The sequence below is a fragment of the Argopecten irradians genome, chromosome 9 (genome assembly GCF_041381155.1).
Source record: "Argopecten irradians isolate NY chromosome 9, Ai_NY, whole genome shotgun sequence".
NCBI classification, from domain to species: Eukaryota; Metazoa; Mollusca; class Bivalvia; order Pectinida; family Pectinidae; genus Argopecten; species Argopecten irradians.
Window position 1 is genome coordinate 36,297,169 of NC_091142.1, and position 23,613 is coordinate 36,320,781.

The 23,613-nt window shown below is 37.4% G+C and overlaps 2 protein-coding genes across 2 annotated transcripts; both read right to left on the reverse strand.

The window, feature by feature from the left end:
* Positions 1–13,678, reverse strand: LOC138332201 (uncharacterized). Its single transcript, XM_069280204.1, has 3 exons — positions 13,606–13,678; positions 6,566–8,503; positions 1–5,489 (listed from the first exon to the last, which is right to left on the reverse strand). The coding sequence occupies exons 2-3, from the start codon at positions 8,487–8,489 to the stop codon at positions 4,939–4,941; spliced, it is 2,475 nt and encodes an 824-aa protein (XP_069136305.1). The 5' UTR covers positions 8,490–8,503; positions 13,606–13,678; the 3' UTR covers positions 1–4,938.
* Positions 13,679–20,202: 6,524 nt separating this feature from the next.
* On the reverse strand, positions 20,203–22,137 carry LOC138330743 (uncharacterized). The gene has a single exon (XM_069278266.1). It carries the CDS (start codon positions 22,135–22,137, stop codon positions 20,203–20,205), a length of 1,935 nt encoding a protein of 644 aa, XP_069134367.1.
* Between the last annotated feature and the right edge of the window lie 1,476 nt (positions 22,138–23,613).

Consider the following 23,613-nt stretch of genomic DNA (forward strand, 5'->3'; position numbering starts at 1 on the left):
TATGTAAAGCATTGTGCGTAGAATCAGAATTTGGTGTAACATCTGTGAATAGTTAATTCTGCTCAATTTTCCAATTCAGAAAGTTTCTAAGCATAAGAATGTTTCTAAACTAAAGCTATAATTTACCTGATGATTCATATCTAATTCGAAAATCATAAACACGTGATATAGTGGCCATATTCCTTGAAGTATTAACATTCACACCAGACAAAAAGTCAATCCAATAAAGACAAATATAAGCTCATAACCAGATAAACATTGGTCGTAATAATATACTCAAAAGGACTGCCTTATCTATTTTGGCTGCAAAGTTTTCAATGTAAGCTATTTTTTATATATCAATTGATCATTTAGAATTATCGAATCTTTAATCCCTCATTCATTCCATAAAAATCAAAAGATATGTTTCCACAAAAAACAATTTCGTTTGATTGAATAGAAACAAAGGTAAATGTATAGATGACATTGATAAACACCCCATCTCACATCGATCAGCCCACATACTGTACCAAGCATGGATTTCCAAGGCCTTTTAGTGTAAGAGATAGACCAGTTTTTTTTTTTGTTTTTTTATTTAATGCCAAATGTCAAGGTAAATGCCATTTTGGCCTGATTGTGTGCACTGCCTAACCTGGTAGTATTTCTAGACCCTAATAGTATAACATCGCCCTAGCGAACGAACGGGCACGACTCAAATTTATAGTCATATTCTTTATCCCATCCAGCCCCGATTTCCGGCAGGGATTTATAAAATATTCGTGTGAAAAAAATCAGATTGATACCAATTGAAAATAACTAAAATACTTACCGACACTAAACACACTCGGGCTATGGAGGTGTTTTAAGATATAATAAGATATGCTATTAAATTATTGTTTTGATCTGATACATTAATCATAAAGTAAACATCTTAATTCTTTCAACATAAAATAACTTCTGTAAACCAAGTTGTTATCGCGTGTGATTTCGGGATTTCACTGCAAGTAAGAAATCGCAGAAAAAAATATGTCTACGTGAAAATGTTTTTAGAAACCGTGAACTTCAGTTGGTTTACATATAGAGTTTTCTTTGTTATTTACGAGAAAGTGAAAAACAAGTATAATGTAGGATTCGACACACAAACAGTTTAGATATGATAAAGATGTTTACGGTAGACTTGGGGTGGGGAGGGTGGTCCGTATCCAGATATATCATTTACTTCAATTTGAAATACCAGTAAAACAAAAAATGGAAGACATGATTAATGAGAATAGTTGTAATGGTATCGTGGTTTAGGTAATTCATATTCTTGGAGAAAAAATACATCAGTCATAAAAATAAAAGTTGATATACATCACATTCCCATCATTACTGAAGTCGCTCTTCAATATAAAGACCTTGGAGCATTTGGAATTGTTCAAAGCATGATTGATTAGTGACATTTTCATTTCTCATTTGCTGTTAAAGTTGGTATTATATCTTCACCCAAATCAAAAGAATAGAGTTCTTAGAGATCTCATAAAATTTTGTAAAATTCGTATTGCCAACATTTCTTTTATCTTGACGTTAAACTATGACTAGCCCAATCACCTTTTGAACAACCGGGTCCTGGTAAATTGTTTACATTAATTGTTTAATCTGTATCAAAGGGACAATTCAGTGAGGCTAATTCTGTTACATAACAGAAAAAAGTGACATAAATGCATTGTGCTACATTCCTTAGGAAACATATAGCAAGAAATATTGACAAATAACAACATTATTAAGTATTTTGATTGATACCGTTGACAGTCCATATCGTTGATCAATACCATTAAGCAGGTACAACATGTACGCTGTATCCATACCTGAGTCAAAGTCACGCACGTTAAACAAATGAACTACATAACCACTGAGGAGTTGATGAAATTATTTTCAGACAGGAACATACATCTAATAAGGTAAACATACTACTGTAAGAGCGATTTTAGAGGTTGTAGACAAAAAAGTCTTTACTACACTGGCAAGGGCCATGTTTCGGCATACAAGACATCCGACCATTATGTGTAATGGCGGATAGTCAGCTAATTTGAACATTTCATATACATTTCTATACAGTGGGCTTTTCTGGCATATTACAGTAAGATCAACTAATCTAATTTCCATAAGAACTGGTTTGTTTCCGAAATATGTACACATTTTAATGTACTCTTAGACTGAATTGTCCCTTTAAAGTTTCTCAAAAACAAATCAAAATACATATCTATATACACAGATCAAAACAATGAAAATCGGCAGCTATGATTAAAAACATTTCTGCAAAAATAGTGACTCATTCAAGCAAAACATTTTTTTAAAATGTGTCCAGTTTGAAAAAGATGCACATGTCCTGGAATTCCAATAGTTCAAGTTAAAGTTCTTTATTTTTTAAGTTATTTATCTTATCAGTTTAAACATACATGTTGTATATACAAAAATTAATACAGGTAAACTGAGTGTTAGATCCTTTTCTTATCCATCAAATGTATATAAAACAAAACCTTGAAGTAAAATGTACTGTAAACTCATGGGGATTTAATTTGCGAAATAATGATTATATAAAATATACAGATTTCTGCGATCATGTCCTCTGACTTCGTGGATCAAAGAAAATTTTGACCACGTGATTAGTTTTAGTTACTTTTAAAACTTTTCTGACCCGAATCAACGGAGCGGTCACCCATCCATGACAGGCGGAGCCCAACGTTACGTTGCTTTACTTCGATAAATTGACCTATTGTTTTTATATTGGACATTATGTCTAAGAAAGTTTTATTTGAATATATATGTAGATTATTCTTATGAATTGGTGGGTAGAAAATATTGGTTTCTGTTTCAGCTTTGAACGCTAAAACACAACATATAACTGACAATGTAACAATTCGACGAATTTGAATCCAACGATTGTTTTGATTCAATTTAAGCAAATGTCAACGTTTAGACATCATTGATAGATTTTAGAGAATGTTTCTATATACAAAATGACCACGTGTTTAGTGATAGTGGTAGTTTTAAAACGTTTCTGGTAACATGATTATAAAGTGTAAAAACTGATATGTTAAAGAGACAATTCACTCAGGCTAATTCTTTTACATAACTAAGAAGCAAAATATAGCATAAATGTATTGTTCTACATTTCTTATGAAACATATAACGTAAAACATTGACAAATTCCACGGCATTGTTAAGTATTTTAATCAATATAGTTGAAATATCAAATCGTTGATCAATACGAATAAGCAGGTCCAATACGGACGCTGTACCCATACCCGAGCCAAAGTCACGCATGTTAAACAAATGAATTACATAACCACTGAGAAGGTGATAAAATGATTTTTAGGCAAGACAATTCACCTAATAAGGTAAATACACTACTGTCAGAGCGATTTCAGCAGTTCTAGACAGAAGTTGGATTACTCTACGAGCAAGGGACAGGGTTCGGAATACAAGAAGTTTGACCACAGTGTGTAATGGCGGACAGCGAGCGAGTTTGAACTTTTCACACACGTGTCGCAACCATGGGCTTTTCAGGCATATCACAGTAAAACCGACTGATATAATTTCCATTAGAACTGGGTTTGTTCCGATAAATGTACAAATTTTAATGTTCTCTTAGACTGAATTGTCCCTTTAAACAAGCAAGTATCGATGAATAAATGTCTGACTGTTAATGACCTTGTTTATATGTCTGGTTAATTGATATGCCGAAAGTAATGTCCAACTGCTCACAAAGTATTGTCCAACTGCTCATAAAGTATTGTCCAACTGCTCACAAAGTATTGTCCAACCGCTCACAAGGTAGCAGTTTACGAAAATGGATCATTTTCAGTACTGGAAGAATTTTTATATGACATAGCAAGTATTAACATTAGCATCCTTGATACTCCAGGGATTACTATCACAGTCCTTATATCCATCCCTGGATTATAGTATAACTGAAGGCAGTTGCGATAGAAAACTCATTGACCAATTACAGGCATGCAGAGTGTCCTTTAAAGATTAGGAAGAGAGCGACACACAACTTCAAAAGCACAAAGTCAACCACGGGGCACTGTTATCATATGCTTTAGGTGAACACCAGATGACCAAACTACCTGCTCACATACAAAGCCGTCAATTCTACTGAGATAGTCCAGAGGTTGATATAACGACAGTGAACGTAACCCATGGGGTATCGAGCCAAGACATTTCACAATGTCGCGGGGAATTGCCTTGATCAAGAAAAGGTAACGTGACTGTAGGGCACCACATTTTCATTGAAATTTTTTATCATTGATAATTTTGACTTTTCCTACCTGCGAATATCTGACTAGGCGTTACATATTTACACAAGTTCTAAACTCTTCCCAATTAATACATTAATATTTCTTTTCGCTGATTAAGTCACTTAATTGTACAATAACTGTTGTAGACCTATGGGATTGGACTTAAATGTATATACAAACTACGTGTTATATCTCTACTTCAGTTTCACTTGATGTGAATCAATTCTCGAACCAATCAATACAAATACTAATTTAAAATGCACTGAGTTCCATTTATTACTGCGATTTTTGATTGGTCCTTCCTCGCAGGAATACTGTTGTTAAATCATAGTTCTTAATTTAACATTATAATAATGCTTTTTATAAATAAATCTGTGTCCAAGGCCGTTTTCGATTATGCGGTTTGACTGGTTGGACCTAGTTGTTCGTTTATTAATTAAAGACGGACCTGGTGATTTTATATTGTTTTCAGACGAGCCTTGACAAAGCCCTCACAGGCCTGTATAAAAAAATGCAGGTCCGTCAGGATTTATACTTGAAATAATGACTTTAACCAACGGTCGAACCGGCTGTTTCGAATAAACGAAAACGGTCTAGGACTTACGCTGTGTCTAGGACTAACGCTGTGTGTATGATTTCGTTCTCCTTATCCTTATCACCATAGACTAACTCTGTGTTAAAACACTATCATGTCCCCTGTGTCTGTACGGAATGCTACAGCCGCGGGTATTCCGTGATGGCCTCTAGGTTTATCTGGTAGTTTTAGTTTTTCTGACCTGCCCCCACCGCCTAACATGTACAGCAAATTCTTGTTCGGGTCTATGACGTAGTAATTCGACGAAGAATCCTCCGAGCACATCCCTGGGCAGAAGCTGGCGTACAAGTCTTCATCGTTATCGGATGGTTGGAATTGGTCGGTGTGCTTCAGTGTTCCGTCGTGGATCTTGAGATTTTTGGTACCGACATCGAAGACCAGGATCTTTCCAGTGGCACTCACCATCACGTACAAAGGCAGTACAAAAAGAGGAACTTTTCCCGGACCAGATAATGTTCTCTTCCTTTTGCCTGTCGTTAAGCACAACACAAGAATGTTTGAGTCATCACATACATATATAAGTTCATCAGATATGGCAATCCCTTGTGGCTTCCGCAGCTTCTCGGTTAACACATATGCAAAATTTCCGTCGGCATTGTACACCTTTATACTCCCTTCTCCAGGTTTTCTCCCTGTAATGGAAAAATCTAAATTTCAATTTTGAATTCATAAATCAAAACAGTGATTCCTATGTCCTCCGGATGATTTTGTTGAAGTTTTAAAAAGAGTATACATATTTAGAATGGGTCTTTTGGTGTGAAATCAGATTAAATTCAAACAATTGTAAATGGAACATGAAAATTAAAGATGATGAGATGTTCCGAACAATTACAAACTGGTACGAGTTATCATTCTTTGTACAGTACACAAATATTTACCCAATTCACCAAATACACGTACTACATGCTGCAATCCAATACAAAATGTCGAGATATCAAATACAACACAATAAAAAAAAAACACAAAGGTTGATTTGCATAGCTGAAGCATTCTGTAATGATTAATATGAAGCCACTGTGCGTGGTCTATATAACATTACTCGTATCAGGTTGACTTACAGCTTGTATGACCCATTCAGAACATCCTGAACATCTTTCACATAGAAATCATATTTAGCAATATGTATAAAGTATATTTTTAATATGTTTATAATACTTAGTGAAAAGCAAAGTTTTTCCTACTTCTTAAAAGCGGTTTTTTCGTTATGTAATTTTGTTTAGTGAGATAAACTCACGCAACATCTAGTAGGATGTTTGAATTGTGCCTGCTGCTCCACTGCATGAAAATAAAACTCGACTAAATGTGGAATCTGGTGACTACCTCCATTTCACTAGCATGCCAATGCAAAAATGGTCACACATACATGTACATGCATAGCATAGATGATGAAGGGGTTCATATTGCGTTGCTATAGCAATCCGCCATCTTTCTTTCTTTGCCGCGAACTACCATACCAACTTACTCCACCAAAATCAAAATTCAGCCACTGTCCAATTCGTGTTATACAATATTGTAAACGTACTTAATTTGGCACAATACATTTGTTGTCGAAAATAATTCTTGACATGTCTGAGTTACATACTCACATAATGGCTCCATAAACAATATAAAGAGGTACAACTCGCGCAATAATATTTAGCGCACAGATACTGGAGCGAAACAATGCTAAATAGTACGTTTACGGTATTATAAAAAATGTACATCTTACCTTCATCCGTAACGTAGAGTGGCGTGGTCTGTCGTACATGTTGCTGACTTGCGACATCAAAAGGCTTTGTCAAGTTAGTGATCCTCCCGTAAAACTCTCCATTTTCCTTACAGATTTTCACGTCTCTATCATTTGTGACAAAAGCATAGTAGATACCTTGACTCCCTCGGAAAACCGTGAAACCTGATACTTGGAAAGGGAGAAATACACGATGAATAATCTTCTGTTGAAATGTAATATTTTCCGTTGCTATGGAAACAGATCTCTTAAACATTCCTGTAAATGGAGATGGTAGTGATTGTCTTGTAGGTGCTGTTGTTGCTACCTCTGTAAGTGATGGGGCTTGTGACGGTCTTAGCACGGCTTCCGCTGGTTGAAGTGACGCTTGTGGTGGGTGCGGCAAAGGTCTTTTTACGGCTTCTGTGAGTTGAAGTGGCGCTTCTAGTGGTTGGGACAAAGGTATTTTTGTGGCTTCTGTAAGTTGAAGTGGCGCTTGTGGTATTCTAATACGTTGAGGTCTTTCGCATGGCAATGGTAGCTCATGTCGTTGTCTCATTCCTCCAAAAAGTGGTCGTGAGTCTGCCTGTGTCCCTTGTTGTGTTGAAGGTGCTGAAGCTTTGGTAAGACGTTTTGGAAGGGGATGTTCTTCTTCACTGCTGTTACTTTCATATATAATCGATTGTGAAGTAAAATAATTGTCTCCTAGTCCAGGAAATTCAGTATACGTTTCCTCTTCATCGGTTGATGAATTTGGAGTGTAACAGCGCGGAGGATCACGTTCACCAGACGGTGAATCCATCTTTATGTAGCCAAGGTTTATAAATGTATCTTCATTTTCGTTCTGTTTTTCGTTTTTTGCTGTCTTTCGAGGCGAGGGGGTTGGTTTTGGCATGGAAGATAAATTACATCCAGATAAATAACTCCTGTCAAATGAATCCTTTTTCTCAGCTAAGACTTCGATCTTTTCTTCCCCTAATTGAAGTTTGTTTAGAACTTCCAGGGCCGATTTGTTTCTGATAAATCCAATGGGATGGTATTTTGGTTTTGGGAGAAGTCTGCTTTCCTGTTGCAGTGCCATATTAGCTTGTTTCGCCAGCTTTTTTGCATGTTTGCAAAACATTATTGTACCGTCATCAGAAAGTTTTTCTATTTTTTCGATAATAAGTTTAGAGTCTGATAGCCTACGTGTGACTTGCTTCTGCGCATCTGTTAAAAGGTTTTCATTCCCTTTTGTCCTCGACTCCATTGACTGAAGCAGTTCATCTTTCTTCCTATGAATTATGTTAAACATTTCCTCTTCCATTTCTTCCATCTCATTTTGTATCATGTTCTTCTCTTCAGTCTGTTTTTCGATCATATTTTCTAAAGTGTTTGCTTTTGCTTCTTCTTCTTTTACGCGCTTGAGTAAATCTTGCTTTCGTTTATCAAGAGTGTCTTTCAGATTTGCTCTATACTCAGAAATTTTCATTTTTTTGTGTGAAGAATGCATACTGCATTTTGTACATATAAACTCGTCGTCACATGTCAAGCAAACAGAAAACACTTTGTGTCCATGCATATCGCATACTTCATCCGATATCAAAGACTCGCATTTCGTAGAAGATTGGCTGTTAACCTGATCATAGTGATCTTCGTTGTCAGCATCCTCCATAACTCGACTGCATCTTTCAAACTTCTGCAAAGACTGAAGTATGTGTACTACCTCATCAGCAACTGGATAGTTTTCTACCTTCCCTGCTCTCGGTTTCATTGGTCGCTTGCAAGTTGGACAAGAAGGCGTGCTGCTAGCGTGTTTAATCAGGCAATCCAGACAGAATGTGTGGCTGCACTCAATTCGTCTGGGATCTTGTAATTCCAGGTTACAAATACCACATTCTGTCATAGAAAGCAGCTTTATATAGTCCTTTTTATTCCTTCCATCCATTTCCTATTGCAGATCTGTAAAACGAAACCAGGTTAAATTGTAATATTATGAAAGGGGATAACTGGGTTTGGATACCTGACGTTGTCTTGATCAATAATAGCGGAGAGGCGAAAACCAGACGAATAAACTGGTATCTGTCTGGCGTAGCCAACGTATATCGTATCTTGTAACAATATCAATAAAATTTGAATTGAAAGTCATATGCTTGATTTTGAACATCTGTGGATCATTGTGCGTTACAAGAAACTGTGTCAGAAACATACACGATGTTCGGTGCTCAGACAGTGCGATTAACTTGAGTTACCCTAATCCGATTTCCTCGTATGAGTGATATATAATTTGCCGAGATGTCGGAATGTGAACAATGTCTGACTGCAGGGTCAAACATCAATCGACAGGTCTTACGTAAATGAACAAAAATATCACAAGGCGCTACAAATCAAAGTGTAGACAAGACACAGTTCACAATTTATGAGGATATGTCAATGCCATCAACTCCCATAAATCATCCAAACAATGTCATCTGTTTTGTTAAATCTAAAATGAGTGACCATTTAAGGATTGAATCTTGCTTTGGACGATTTCATGGGGTGATGAATTGAGAGGCTCTTGAAACAAATTGAATGAACTGCAAAGCCATGTTGATTTGTTTCAAGTGCAACTCAATTTATCACCTAATCAAACCGACAAAAACAAGATTCAATCCTTATATTTCAATTCAATCTTATTAATTTTTTTCGTCAGGCCTTGTGCAATTCTACAACGAGAGACGTAAGAAAATAATGCATCATTAGAATATAACTAAATAAAACAAATACCGGAAATATTACAATTTGTCACACATTTATTTAGAAAATTATTAAATTTATTAAAATTATATTATCAATGTAATCCAGACGAATCATAAAACATTTTCAATAGATTTTGAAATTATTGCAAAAATCGTCCGCCCAAGCTGCGGAAGAATAATGTCTATATAGACTGTGTGATACGGTGATACGGTTGTATCCTGCTTTGATTCAAAATGGAGAGTCACCCCAACGTGATGGGAACGGTAAGGTTCTAGTGTTTATGTAGCCTTTAGCATTGATACAAGTTAAAAAACTGATTAAAGGTTAATCAATATACATTGACTTTTTATATAGTTTTTCTTATCGTCGTTTAACTTCAGCATTTGTTCTAAGTAATTTTCGACAAATGTCACGCAAGGACATCCCATTTTATCCTTATCCTTCTTCGGTAGGCAGTTAAAACGATAAACCGGACTGAAATTGATCCGATAGACCAAAATAAAGCATACGTTAAACGTTATGTGTATATTAGGCCTAATGACTTTCATCTACCCCCCCCAAAAAAAAAAAAAAAAAAAAAAAAAAAAAATAAATAAATAAATAAATGTCTCACTCCTCCTTTCCGGACGACGTGAGCAAACCTAATGCTAAAACTGCAAAATGAGAGTTAATAGAAATGTTTTGGAAAACTGAAGAAATTTAACTGTTATATTTGCACTTTTATAAAACCATCGCTGTTTATATTTACTTATCTAGGCCTAGGAATTCGAAGCTACGCCTTCTTTAGACATTTCTTAAAAAACTGGAGACCTTTTTCTTTGTTGAACGTCGTGTATAAATTAGCATCAACTTGCATAGCAAACAAGCTAAAGTCAGTTTTAGATTATTTAATCTCGGAAATTCAGACAGTTAAGCGGACGTTATATTGGAGAGAATACTAGACTCATTTACGACATAATGAATTATTCATAATTAAATTATGTACCTGGACTTTTTATCTTTATTGATTTTGGAAAAGCATTTGATTCGGTCTCATGGGGTTGTTTACATAAAGTAATTAAAAAAACTAATTTCGGAAAAAGCACAAAAAGATGGATAGAAACATTATATAATAATACATTTTCAACAGTTACACAAAAATTGTTTTCTATCAGATTTTTTTTAATATACAGAGATGTTGCAGAAAAGGTGATCCTGTCTCCCCATACCTTTTTTACTTGTTGCTGAAGTGCTGGCTATTCTCATTAAAATAACAGAAATATCAAGGGCATTGAGGTTTATCAAAAGACCATAAACTTTCACAGTTTACAGATGACACATCAATGATTTTAGATGGATCTCAAAACTCATTCAATGAAGCTTTTAATGTGTCAGATCTTTTTGGTAAGACTTCTGGCTAAAAAGTCAATAATGACAAAACTAAAGTTATTTGGATTGGGAAGAACAAAATCAGTGCTGACGTATTCAATCATAGATGGAAACTTAAATGGGGTGAAACAAAATTCAATTTGCTTGGTATTGATTTTTCAGTTAATTTAGATGAAATGACTAGTATGAATTACACAAAAGTGCAAACTAATATACAAAATATCTTTGGTTATTGGTAAAGGAAACTCCTTACTCCTATTGGAAGAATAGTAGTTTTGAAATCAACTATTTTACCTAAATTCAATCATTTGTTTATATCCTATTCTACCCCGGGAAACACTTCCATCCAACATTTGAACACCTTATTCTTTAGATTCATTTGGCAATCACCAGTTGATAAAATCAAAAGAAAATCTTTAATATCAAATTATGAAAATGGTGGTCTTAAAATGGTTGATAATTCTGAATTCGTATCTTGTTTGAAATCTACATGGATTCGAATGGTTCTTAAAAATAATAGAAAATGTTGGACTAATATTTGTGAAGCACAACACTTCCCAATATCATATGTATCAGATTTAGGAACTGATTTTATCAAAAATCATAGAACAAATGATATGTGTTTGCATTGACAATAAATCCTTTTTTAACAAAAATGGTTTGATAAAGATGTCTGAAATGTTTGTGATTTATTAGACCAAGAGAATAATTTATTTTCTTTCTTTTAATAATTTCAAACAAAGATTCTGGATAGAATCAGAAAATTGTTTGCTTTACCGAAGTACATGTATATGCAGTTGTATCAAGAAAATATTTAAGAATCTGAATTTAAACCTAAGTGTGTAAAATAAACTAGATAGACCATTCATACCTAGCCATATTCATAGTTTAAAATAATTAAGGGATGTAAAGACATGTATTTTTGTTTAATTGAAAAAAAATTAAATGTTCGATAACATCAGAGCAGAAATGGAAGCAACAAGCTGTCTTTAGAAACATACACTGAAAAGAAAAACAAATATAAAATACTTTTTTTCAAATTACCAAAGATACATCAATACAATGGTTCCAGTATAGACTACAACACCGTATACTCCCTTTGAATAATTACTTAAAAATTATAAATATTTCTGAAATTAATATATGTAATATATGTAATACAGAAGTTGAAATCATAGAAGATGTTTTTTGGTATTGTCAAAAATCTTTTGAAACATGGCAAGATATGAAAAGAAAAATATATGGAAAAACTAATAATGTGGTGGAATTTAAATTAGGAATAATACTCTTTGGTGAGACTGATAATTTGTTAATACGTATACCTCTCAATTTCATTATTCTTTATACGTAGTTTTATAGTTTTTTCTGTATCAAGAAAAAAACAAAACATTAATTTGGAAGGTTTGAGTGAGCTTTTGTATACAAAATATAATGTTGAAAAAAACTGTCAATTAAAAATGGATGTATTAAGAAATTCGATCAAATATGGTTCCATTAGAACTATTTTTTGAAATATGCCAATCGATGTTTTAATCGATGTTTTATGTTATATATATGGATATACATTGTATAGACTAAAATCTTCATAGTCATATCTTTTATTTTCTTGATAGACAAGTGTTTGCATAGTCAGATTTCCAGAAAACAAACATTGTCCGAAACAGCGTTATCATCCGTCTTTGCATTTAAAATATCTCCAATTAGATATTTTGTGTATTCATGTGACAGGAGTGACGTACACGCATACTGAGGTAACTATTGAATCTCCTGAAGATTCCTGGTGATAACTCGGTTTTAACTCCGACCAACAATTCATTAGGTATTTTTATACCATTACAATGCTTTTAACACATATTCTGTTTTGATTTAAAATACAAATTGAATTGGATATAATAACAAATCTTTCTTGTTATTTTATAATCCGTCAATTAGGAGGAAAATTTGTTTACATTTCAATATGATTTCATTGTAAAAATTCTTACTGACAACCGAGTACTGACGAGCATAATGATTGTCTGTGCATTCTTAGGATCAGTCTTAAAATAAGACCAAAAACATCTTATTATGAATTCAAAGCAAATTTGTCATCTTTGAAAAGGTAAAATATAAACTAAATATCGTAATTAAAGTGCATTTAGATTATTATATGACGCAAAATCTTATATATCGAATTGTAAACTAGAAGTACTAAAGTAGTCCGATCCTGCGCTGGGTTTGTATTCACACATGTACGTCATTGCGATTATACGCTAATTTGAACGCAACTCCCCTCCCATCGACTATATAGCGGCACATATAAATATATATCAATTATCTTTAAATTTGTCACTTCACTGTCCAGAGGTAATAGTTTGTCTGAATGTCTAGGTTTTTATATGTTTTTAGTATTAAAAATAACTCGTTATGTTATCTATGGTGCATGTTGTAGCATTCCTTATATTATACCCTAGCTGTATACAACTAGAGGATGAAAACAATAAAAAATGGAATATGTGTTCTGATGTATTGCTGTCCTTTATAACCGGAACCTTATGCGTCTGACTACCCTGTAAACTTCGTCTGAAAAATCCCGGCGATCTAGTCAATAGTCTGATCTAAGAATTAAGGTTCATGTTAAAAACCTTTGTGATATGGCTTCATGTTTCCGGCTTCAAGTTATACACAATGTCGAATTTACGTTCCCACTGTATGTCGACATGCTATCCTGCTCTTATGAATCTTTGACAACGATGATTTGCTGTGTATATTATTTTACACTTAGGAAGTCTTGATGAGACTTTTTATTTAAGGCTTATTGGATATTCTATTTGCTAGCGACTGCTTAAATATTCTCTAGTTGCATACATAACGTCGTTAATATACTCAATTGTCATAAAATTTCGGAAAACTGTGGCCCGCGTTACTAGATTTCATCCTACTGAAATATCTTAATTGCATTAAAATCCAGTATTACATACCTCAGCACTTCCACTTCCAAAACCAATGATGTCTGCTAGATCGTTATACCATCCCGCTGGGACTATGTCTGTGTGTACTTGGTCGTCAAGGCAGTATATCACGTGACGCATGACAAGGGGTATTAGTCATCGATCAAATTAGATAATAGGAACGTTATACGAAAATAAGTTAAGTTTTGATAAACTTATATTTAAAGCATATTTTGGTCACATTGGTATTAGATTTAACATTCTTGGAGTTTAATGAGTCAATGTAAAAGTCGTCATTGATTGCCCCAAAAAGGCCCCATTTCTTCAGACGTTCTATATGTTAATTGTTTAGATAGGTTACGTGTTTTAGATTTAGTATGAAGCAATACTGTATGTTTTAAATCTGAAAATCAATAATCGAAATACTTAGACCACATACCTTATTCTCTTATATCGCTTGTCTCCTATCTATACTATTTATGTAATTGCACATTGTGTAAGAATAACCTACTTTATTATATGTTACTTACGTGAGTAAATATTTCAGTCGTTAAAGGAGATAAAGGCAGTACCTGTAATATATGTCCGAGTGTCACCAGTTTAACAGCCAATGTACATATACAATAGGAAACAAGTTATATTAGATATTTGGAAGCCTATCTTCAATTATTTGAGAGTTATAATCAGATAAGGAGATACTGGTGGCACAGACACTTCTGTATCCTATGTATTTGTACATCCAATATGGAGGGTTTGATTTCAGTTTTATTTTCTTGGATAAAAATAACTAAAATAGGTATAGATTACAGCTTTGGGATCCTCCAGAAGTGCGTCTTGGCGGAAATGCTTGCTTTACTTGAAGCAAACATCAATGGCGTGGATTCAGAAAAAAAATGTTTAAAAATCTGCAGGATTGACCTATACAATAGATAAGCTTATTCCCCACATGTGACAGATATCCTCAATTTATGGTAGGTTTAAATAAATCTTCTACAATCGTGAAGCAAACATCATGATACGTAGCAGTAGTTCAGGTATTGTTCTTATCATGGTTTTCACATACATGAAAAAGCGCACAAATTGTACAAATATTTATCTTAATATCATATTGCAAATGTTGTGCAGATTAATTATATATAGAGTTTACTTTTGTACAGATATATTTTGCAGCTAAATGACTATATCAAGCTTTCTAACACACGATCACTCAGATCTTTATATGTGCCGTGTTTGTCATACTAAAGAATCCAGAAGAACTTTCGATATTTTATTTACCCCCAAAAGTTTTGAGAATTACTACCTTGCATTTACAGGTACAAACAAGAGCTGGAAATGAGTTTTGGCAGTACTGCCAAAAATAATGATATTTGCATATACAGTGTGGTGAAATGAGTACATATGGTCAGACCATGTTCAGTTCAGTTAACATTTTTACAGTTTTATTCATAATTGTAAAGTGATTTCTGCACCTAAACTTACATGAGGCGTAAGAATGTCAAAGTGCATAAAAATTTTAATATACCATTAATGTTTGTCTGTCCATCTGAATTATTATCACACCTTAATTAAATCAAACCTTATGGTATTCATTAGATTACCGAAGAAAAAATAATCTGGGAACAGGAACAACAGAGAAAAAGAGAGGTGTACAGTTCCGATACAGTCACCATGTCTTTCTGGAACAGGCGTGTTACAGACATGGTCACATGTCGTCGGATTGTTCCTCCCAGACCCTTACCTCAGCAAAAGGCAGTTGTACTCAACAACTTGAAGATCGAGCTAAGGAATACAACGCAGGATTACATCAACAAAAGATGTGAAAAAAATGGTAGACCTAGGCGCTCGAATCTGACACAAGAGGAGCAGTCTGGGATAAAATCACTGAAGGATCGTGTCAAAAGTAAGGAGGTGGTAGTTATGCCGTCAGACAAAAGTGGGCGTATGACCATGAACAGTATGAGCAATTTCATTGAACTCATGCAGCCCCATCTCGATGATGATCCTACTATCAGCCATGAGGAACACGACAAACTCGAGAAGGAGATTGGAGCTCACGCTTTGCAATGGGTAGGTTCCTCACAATGGGGGAAAGGTGGGATGACCCAGATGGTATTCAACACCGACATTGGGACAGGGTAAAACAGGCACTTCGCACTACAAATTGCATTGCACCGCCCTTGTATGGTTCACCGAAAGACCATAAAACCGCCAGTGAACGTGGTCATCCCCTAAGACCGGTATGCGGAGCTAACGAGAGCATCAATGGTCCTCTTTCAGACACTCTCTCTGAGATAATCTCAACGTTGGGGGACGTTGCTGACGACATCGGAGTCATCAGTCGATCCACAGAGGATGTACTTGAAGCAGTGACATCGTACAATAACAACACAGCTCATGATGCCAGAGAACCAGTAGCTCTATCAATGGATGTTGCCGCCATGTATCCGAGCCTCAATGCCTTCGCCGTTGCGAAGGAAGTGAGTGAGGAGTTCCTTCGATCTGACCTGGAGGTAGTTGTGGATTCCGTTGAACTTGGTCTTTATCTTGCGATCATTTATCAGAATAAACGCAAGGACCTAGACGGGCTTGGCCTTGATGATAAGATACCCAAACGCAGGAGTCGTGGCAAAGACATCAAAATCACAACGGATGAAGTTACTTCAGCTAGGAGTAGGGGAGAAAGACCATCAGGTTCCGACAAGAGTCTATTTAGAGAACGTGAAAGTGTACCTAGGTCAGATGAGACACGTCTCATGTTCGCGTTGGCCTTGGAAGAGGGGATCAAAATAGTAATGAACCACCATACTTACACGTTTCAGGGAGACTTATACCACCAACAGAAAGGAGGTTCCATTGGTCTTAAATTATCTGGAGCGTTAGCCAAGATCCATATGATTTTCTGGTGCCGGCAGTTCAGGCAGAAAATGGCAGCAGCCACGGTGTCAACCTTCCTTAACCACCAGGTATACTTACACAAAGTTTATGTGGATGACCAGAACCTTGTTGTGGAGGCGTTACCACCAGGTAGTAGGTTTGTTGAGAGCAAGATCGTGATTGTGGATGAATTGGTGGAGAGTGATAGAATAAGACCAGCAGATGAGAGGACGGCGCAGATAATTAAAGAGGTTGCCAACTCAGTGTGCCCCTATACAAAAATGGAGGTTGACTATCCATCGGCCCATGATTCTGGAGGGATGCCGTTGCTGGACATTCAGGTCCAAATTCGCGACGCGGATGGGTCTGTGGACTGGAAGTTCTACAAGAAAGAGGTTTCCAGCTCACAAGTCATCCTCAATCGCAGTGCACTCCCTGTGTCCGTGAAACGCCAATCCCTAATTCAGGACGGCATATGCCGATTGCGTAACACCAGACCATCTTTGGTACCAGAACTGCGCCAAGAGCTTATTGAGGATCTTGCAGAGATGATGCTGATCTCAGGATACCCAGAGTCTTTTAGGGCCAATGTAATCATTGCTGCCCTCAGAGGCTATGCCAATCAGGTATCCGCGAGCGAGCGTGGTGATACGCCACTATATCGGCATATATCTTGGAAGGAGAATGAGCGCAGGTCTAGAAAGAACGTGAAAAAGGCTTCGTGGTTTCGACCAGCTGACACCGTAATTTTCGTACCATCAACTCCTGGTGCAGAACTTGCCAGACGTGTGCGAGGGGTGACAGCGGTACAGGGGCCCAGACTTGACGTGAATATCAGGGTGGTTGAAACTGGTGGGCAGACGATCAAGCAGCAACTTGTTCGTACCGACACTAAATTTGGTGGTGAGTGTCAACGAGGAGAGTGTGTGCTTGTCAGAGCAACCCTGGTTCTGGTTGTGGGTCATTACATTTCCGGTCCGGTGCGCTGTACAAAGCCACATGCAAAATCTGTGCCAAGCACAACACAGTGGCTGAGTACATTGGTGAAACCGGCCGAAATGCCTATACCCGGTTCCAGGAACACAGGCGCCAAGTAGAGAGTGGTAATCTCTCTAATGCTCTGGCTAAGCACTTGCTCGAAGAACACCCAGGAGACGAAGGTGACATTAGAAACTTCAAGTGTGAAGTCCTCAAGACCTTCTCCAAGCAACTCGAACGACAAGTTTTAGAGGCGGTCGCTATACACGGATCAGTTGCTGACAAGCTCCTCAATTCTAAGTCAGAATGGGAGCAACCTGCCGTAGAGAGATTGGTGGTCACTAGGGAACCACGACTGTGAACAGCAATATGTGATAGGAAATCTGATTAAAATACAGATCCTTATGACAACTCCGGTGATAAGAGCATCTGACAGCGTCCCATGGGGGGTCATGTCATGTTCAGGTGACCTTTATACCACGTGTACTCACGACCACGTGTAGGTTCTGCACCTTGCTGCATCAACTGTATACGACATTTCGTCCCAGTATACATATACGGTAAGCTATGTTGTGCTCTTGGGGCGAGATGACGTTAGATGTGAAAGTTTTGGGGGCAGCAATTTGACTGGTCGTTATCAAGGATCACGTGGATGTGGCCCCTAGTCGGATTTTCTCTGATCCTTTTTATCAAACGTAATGATAATAGGAATCTGTGTTTAATTTTTATAAGATTTGATGTAATAGGCACTATGTCTACAGAATAGTGTGAGGTACGAGTTGTCTCAAAACAATAACATACCCTTAGTCGATTGTCAAACTTTTCTTTCGATTGCCACCTCGAAAAGCTGGTATGTCTGACATTTCGACCGTGCATGTGATTGCATATAATATCCCCTTTTGATACGTCAGTGTTATATATATATATGTTTATGGCTACACGAGTCTATCTGATAAAGTATCTTGTGGTTATAACCATTGTTTAAACACTGGGGTTGATTCAGTGCACATAGCATGTGGGGTCGAAATAACCCGCCATATACATCAAACGGGCCGAGACATTTCGTACCTGCACACAATAGATGTAAACAAACATGTCTTCCTCTTCTTCTTTGGTGAGTCACCAGCCGTCAATAGTGACGATTTTAGGTGAGTGATTGGCTCAGTGGCGTGGGGGAAGGGGTTATATACAGTGCATTTTTTTTTTTTTTCCTGGTGCTGGAATAGATAAAAGTAGATAGGTTAAAATCATGATAAAAAATGAGGTGTTTATTTGTGAGTGGGGGCTTCAAGGGCTACGTTGTTTATGTTTGCCTTGAAGCCCTCCAGTGTAGTGTTTTGTACTGTTGCCACAGGGAGGAGATTCCAGTATGTGATGGTGTGTGGGAAAAAGGAGTACTTAAATGTATCCTTTGTGGCGGCGATGTGTCTGTATGCATAGGGATGTGTGTGTCTAGTGCGGGTGTCTACAGGTGTTAGGTATTGTTCTGGGTTGATGGCAACGAGATGGTGTGTGATTTTATATAGGAGGATGAGTCGTGATTGTAGACGGCGTGTTTGTAGTGTTGGCCATTGGAGTGTGTATAACATGTCTGAGACTGTTTTGTACATATCTTGCTGCTCTGCGTTGAGTTTTTTCTATTTGTTGTATTTGGCCAGTATTGTGTGGGTCCCAGATAGAGGAGCAGTACTCAAGTTTGGGTCTAACAAGTGCTTTATATGCGTGTTCTTTAATGTGTGGTGAATTGATTGTGAGGTTTCGTTTTAGGAAACCTAGTGTTCTGTTTGCATTTGCGGTGATGTTGTTTATGTGTTTGTCCCATTGGAGGTTGTTTTGCAGTGTGAGGCCTAAGTATTTACTGTGTTTGACGTGTTCAAGTGAGTGGTTATGGAGAGTGTAGTTGTGGTGGATTTTGTTGCGTTTGGTGGTAGTGGAGATGACGTTGCACTTGTCGGGGTGAAATTGCATTAGCCAGTCGTGTTCCCATTGTCCTGCATTGTCAAGGTCGTGTTGTAGTTTCTGTGTGTCTTCTTGTTTATGTATGGTCTTGTAAATGATACTATCGTCTGCGAAAAGTCTAAGGGTGCTGTGTTTCATGTATTCATGTAGGTCGTTGATATATATATATTAAGAAAAGTATGGGGCCCAGACAGGTTCCTTGAGAGACTCCGGACGTCACTGGTATTTTGTGTGAGTGTTTGCCCTCAAGTATTACTGTCTGGGTGCGATGTGAAAGAAAATCTGTTATCCATGCATGTGTGTTACCTGTGATACCGTAGTATTTGAGTTTGTACTGAAGGCGTTTGTGTGGTACTTTGTCAAAGGCTTTTGCAAAGTCCATGATTATGATGTCTGTCTGCGTGTTGTTGTTGTGGTTTTGTGTGAGGTCGTGTATGAACGTGGCCAGTTGGGTTTCGCACGATCTGGAAGGTCTAAAGCCGTGTTGTTTGTCGTAAAGTATGTTGTTGTTTTCCAGATGTGACATGGTGGCGCTGGTGATTATATGTTCCATTAATTTGCATGTGATGCATGTGAGTGATATTGGTCTGTAGTTTGCGGGATTGTATTTGTCGCCTTTTTTGTAAATGGGATTGACATTTGCGTGTTTCCAGTCGTGGGGAAGTGTTCCTGTGGTGAGTGAGCATGTAAATATTTTTGTAAGGATTGGAGCTGTGATGTCTTTGAGTTCTTTCAATATTCTGCCATGGATGTTGTCGGGGCCAGTTGCTTTATGCGGGTTTATATTGTTCAGTAGTTTGTGTATGCCCTGTTGTGTTATGTGGATGTCTGGCATAATTGGGTGTGGTGAAGGTCCTTTGTCAGGTATGGTTGTAAATGTTCTTGTGTGAAAGCAGACTGGAATTGTTGGTTTAAGATGTTGGCTTTGTCAGTTGTGTCCGTCAATAGATGTCCGTCTTTCCGTAGGGCTGTGATGTCAGAGTTCTCTTTCTTAGTTGTTTTTATGTACGAGAAAAGTTTTTTGGGATTGTGTTTTTTGTTAGGGTGTGAGGATCGAGGTTCGTCTATTGGTATGTCTGTTATCATTTTTTCTAGGTAGTTGAGGTATGCGTTTCTGGTTTGTTTTTGTAGTTCTGATTTTGTTGCTTTATATTTATGTTTGATTTCTGGTTTGGATTTATGCTGTTTGTGTAAGCGTTTGGATTTGTTTATGAGTTGGCGAATGGGGCGGGTTATCCAAGGGAGTTTGGATTTGTGTGTGATGTGCTTGGTGGGTATGTTTTTGTCTATGGATTTGTTTAGTGTTGTTTTGAAGGAGTGCCAGATCTCCTCTATGTTGTCGTTTGATCGTTCGTCCAGTTGTGTATTTAATTGTTCAAGGTCAGTCTTTATGTTGTCCCAGTTGGCTTTATTGTAGATGAGGATGTCTCTAGGTGGTCTTCTGATCTTTTTTAGTCGGACGTCAATTTCGGTGTAAACTATGTCGTGGTCTGATTTTCCTAGTGGTGGTAATATTTCTTGTTTGTTGATGATGGATGGCCTATTGGTTAGTGTAAGGTCTAATATGTGTTCTCCACGAGTGGGGGAAGCTGTCGTTTGAGTGAGAGACTTGTCATTGATGATGTTAAGTAGGTGTTGGTGTAGCTTAGGTTGTGGTGTGCTTGGGGTGGTGGTGTTGGTGTGCCAGTCTATATGGGGTAGGTTGAAGTCTCCACTGATGTATGTTATGGTGTTATTGTTTTGGCCTATTCTATTTATGGAGTCTTCGAGGTGTTCGATTGATTTTCCTTTGTCTGAGGGTGGTCTGTAGTATGCGCCTACTGTTAGGTTATGTGAATTTGTCATGTTGATGTTAATATATATAGATTCGTTGTCTGTGTCTAGTTCTTTTGCATGTTCTGAGTGGTATGCATTTGTTACTGCTATCAGAACTCCACCGTGGCTTTGTCCTTTTTTGTTTGGAGTTCTGTCTTTCCTGTATGTTGTGTAGGAGTGTGATGGGAAATATTCGTGGGATGGGATGTTATTGTTGAGCCATGTTTCTGTACCTATTACTATGTCCGGTTTGAGTGTGTGAAGCAGGTGTTCCAGTTCGGGTTTTTTATTGGAGATGGATTGGAAATTAATGGTAGCTATCCTAGTGGGTTTGATGAATCTGTTGTTTGTGTTGGGCGAGGTGGTTTGTTTTTTTGGTGAGGAGGATGCTTTGGGAGGACCGGGACTTTTAGGGTCATCACTACTGGAGAGGGTGCTTGTGTCATGTAGGTGTGAAAATTTGTTTGAGATATCAGTTGGGGATGTATCAAAGAGTGTGGAGGAGAAATTTGGAAGACCACAGTTTAGGCAATCCCAGGTTACACCACTGTGATCCAAGTGCTTGAGTTGGGATTTATTTATCCCTTGGCAGTCAACATGGTACCAAACGTTGCAGGTGTCGCAACACACTGCATTTGATTTCCATGTCACTGCCTTCGAGCATGTGCCACAGGGGTATCTGGGAGTCCTCGGACCGGGGTTTAGTTCAGTATCAGAAGCAATGGAGAGAAGAAGGATGAAAAGATAATTACTACTGGGTTTTATTGTTTTGTATTTTAGGCGTGTGAGAAGTGTGGGGCATATTGCTAAGCAATGTCGATGTATGTTTGTTTGCGGACGATTGGGGGCGAGTTGTCTTGTGATACTGCTTGGTGTGTTGTTTGTGAGCCAGAAGGCTAGAAGGGCTAATGAAAACATCAAAGAAGTGAGTTTCATAATGTGTATTGTGTGCGGTGTTTGTCTGGATTGTGTGGGGATTTAGTATAAGAGGCTGGGACAGGATCAGCTGAAGATGGTACGAAGGGAAACCGGAAGTTGGTTTGGTAAGATGGCGAGATGGGAATAGATCGGGTAGGGCAGAAAAAATATTGCAATAGGACAATAGAAGAAGCGGAGGGACGAAATAAGTATCGGACTGGGTAAGGGGGGCTATGAGAGAGATAGGGGAACAGTTGTGATGGGTAAGGTGCAATTTGAATTTGGAAATACGGGCAGAGAATGAGGACAACAGCAAGTGAGTGATACCTGGAAGCCACGCATGCGCCAATCCCTGTAGACGAACACGTTGTGTTAGTGTTATTTCGGACTGAAGAAGGCCCTATAGTGGCTGAATATATATTCCATAGAAATGATTTTGATTTTACTTTGAATTTATTTTGGCCTTTTATTTCGGATTATTAATATACTAGCTTTATACCGTTTTTCCTCGTTATGAAGAAAGAATATGTCACAATTTTCGCACAGTTATGACATAGATAACTTCAAATGATTTATTTTCAATAACTGACAGATCTGGCAATATGCTGGAATAGGGGCTTCCATGCAAAAGGTCAGAGAGAGCTAAGATGTACAGTTTCTCAATATAGAACTCTGTGTGAAGAGAATGACAAGCAATGCTAATTTGATATAGGTAAAAAAAACTTGATTTAAAGCCCCATTATGTTTTGGGGTGAAAAAATATCGTCATAAAGTACCAAACTTTGCTGAATAGTAGAGCATATATCCTTATGAAAATATCTGCTAATAAAAAATGCCCAACATTTCCATGTTTTTAAAAAACAATAGAAAACCCCTCTTCGGAGAGGGGGAAATCCGTAGTTCCGCCCCAGAGCCAAAACAATCTAGTACGCATGCGCAGGCACAAAAAAGTGGAATTTCCCTAACAAACTTCAACATCGTGCATGGCGAACGCACTGAAGACTCTCCAAATGCGTGTCAGCGAACACACACATGGGTCCGTTCTTCACCACGTGCACGTTCCTTCAAACAACGACAATTTAGCGGTCAAGTTGCATTGCTCGATCGCAATCGACTGCACGTTACGATCCCACGCATTCCACGCGTGGACCTACAAATACATGTTGTACATGCATGTATTTACATGTAGTTTATATATAAAACTAGGCTAAAACTATTCAAAAAGTGTTTGTTCTTGAATGGAAAGCAAGCAATTAACAAAATTATAATTACAATGGTATTTGCTGATCTTATGTATTTTGTAATAAAGATTTATAGATGCCTATAGGGTATAATTTAGCTTTGTTGAAATGTACATCGAAACCGAACACACGTATTTGTGTTACCTGATGAGGCCTCCCACGGGATGACGCGCCAAACTCGTAAACAAATGAAAGTAAACACAAACACGCCACGTCGTTACCTGCTATATAGATATACATACATACATACGAA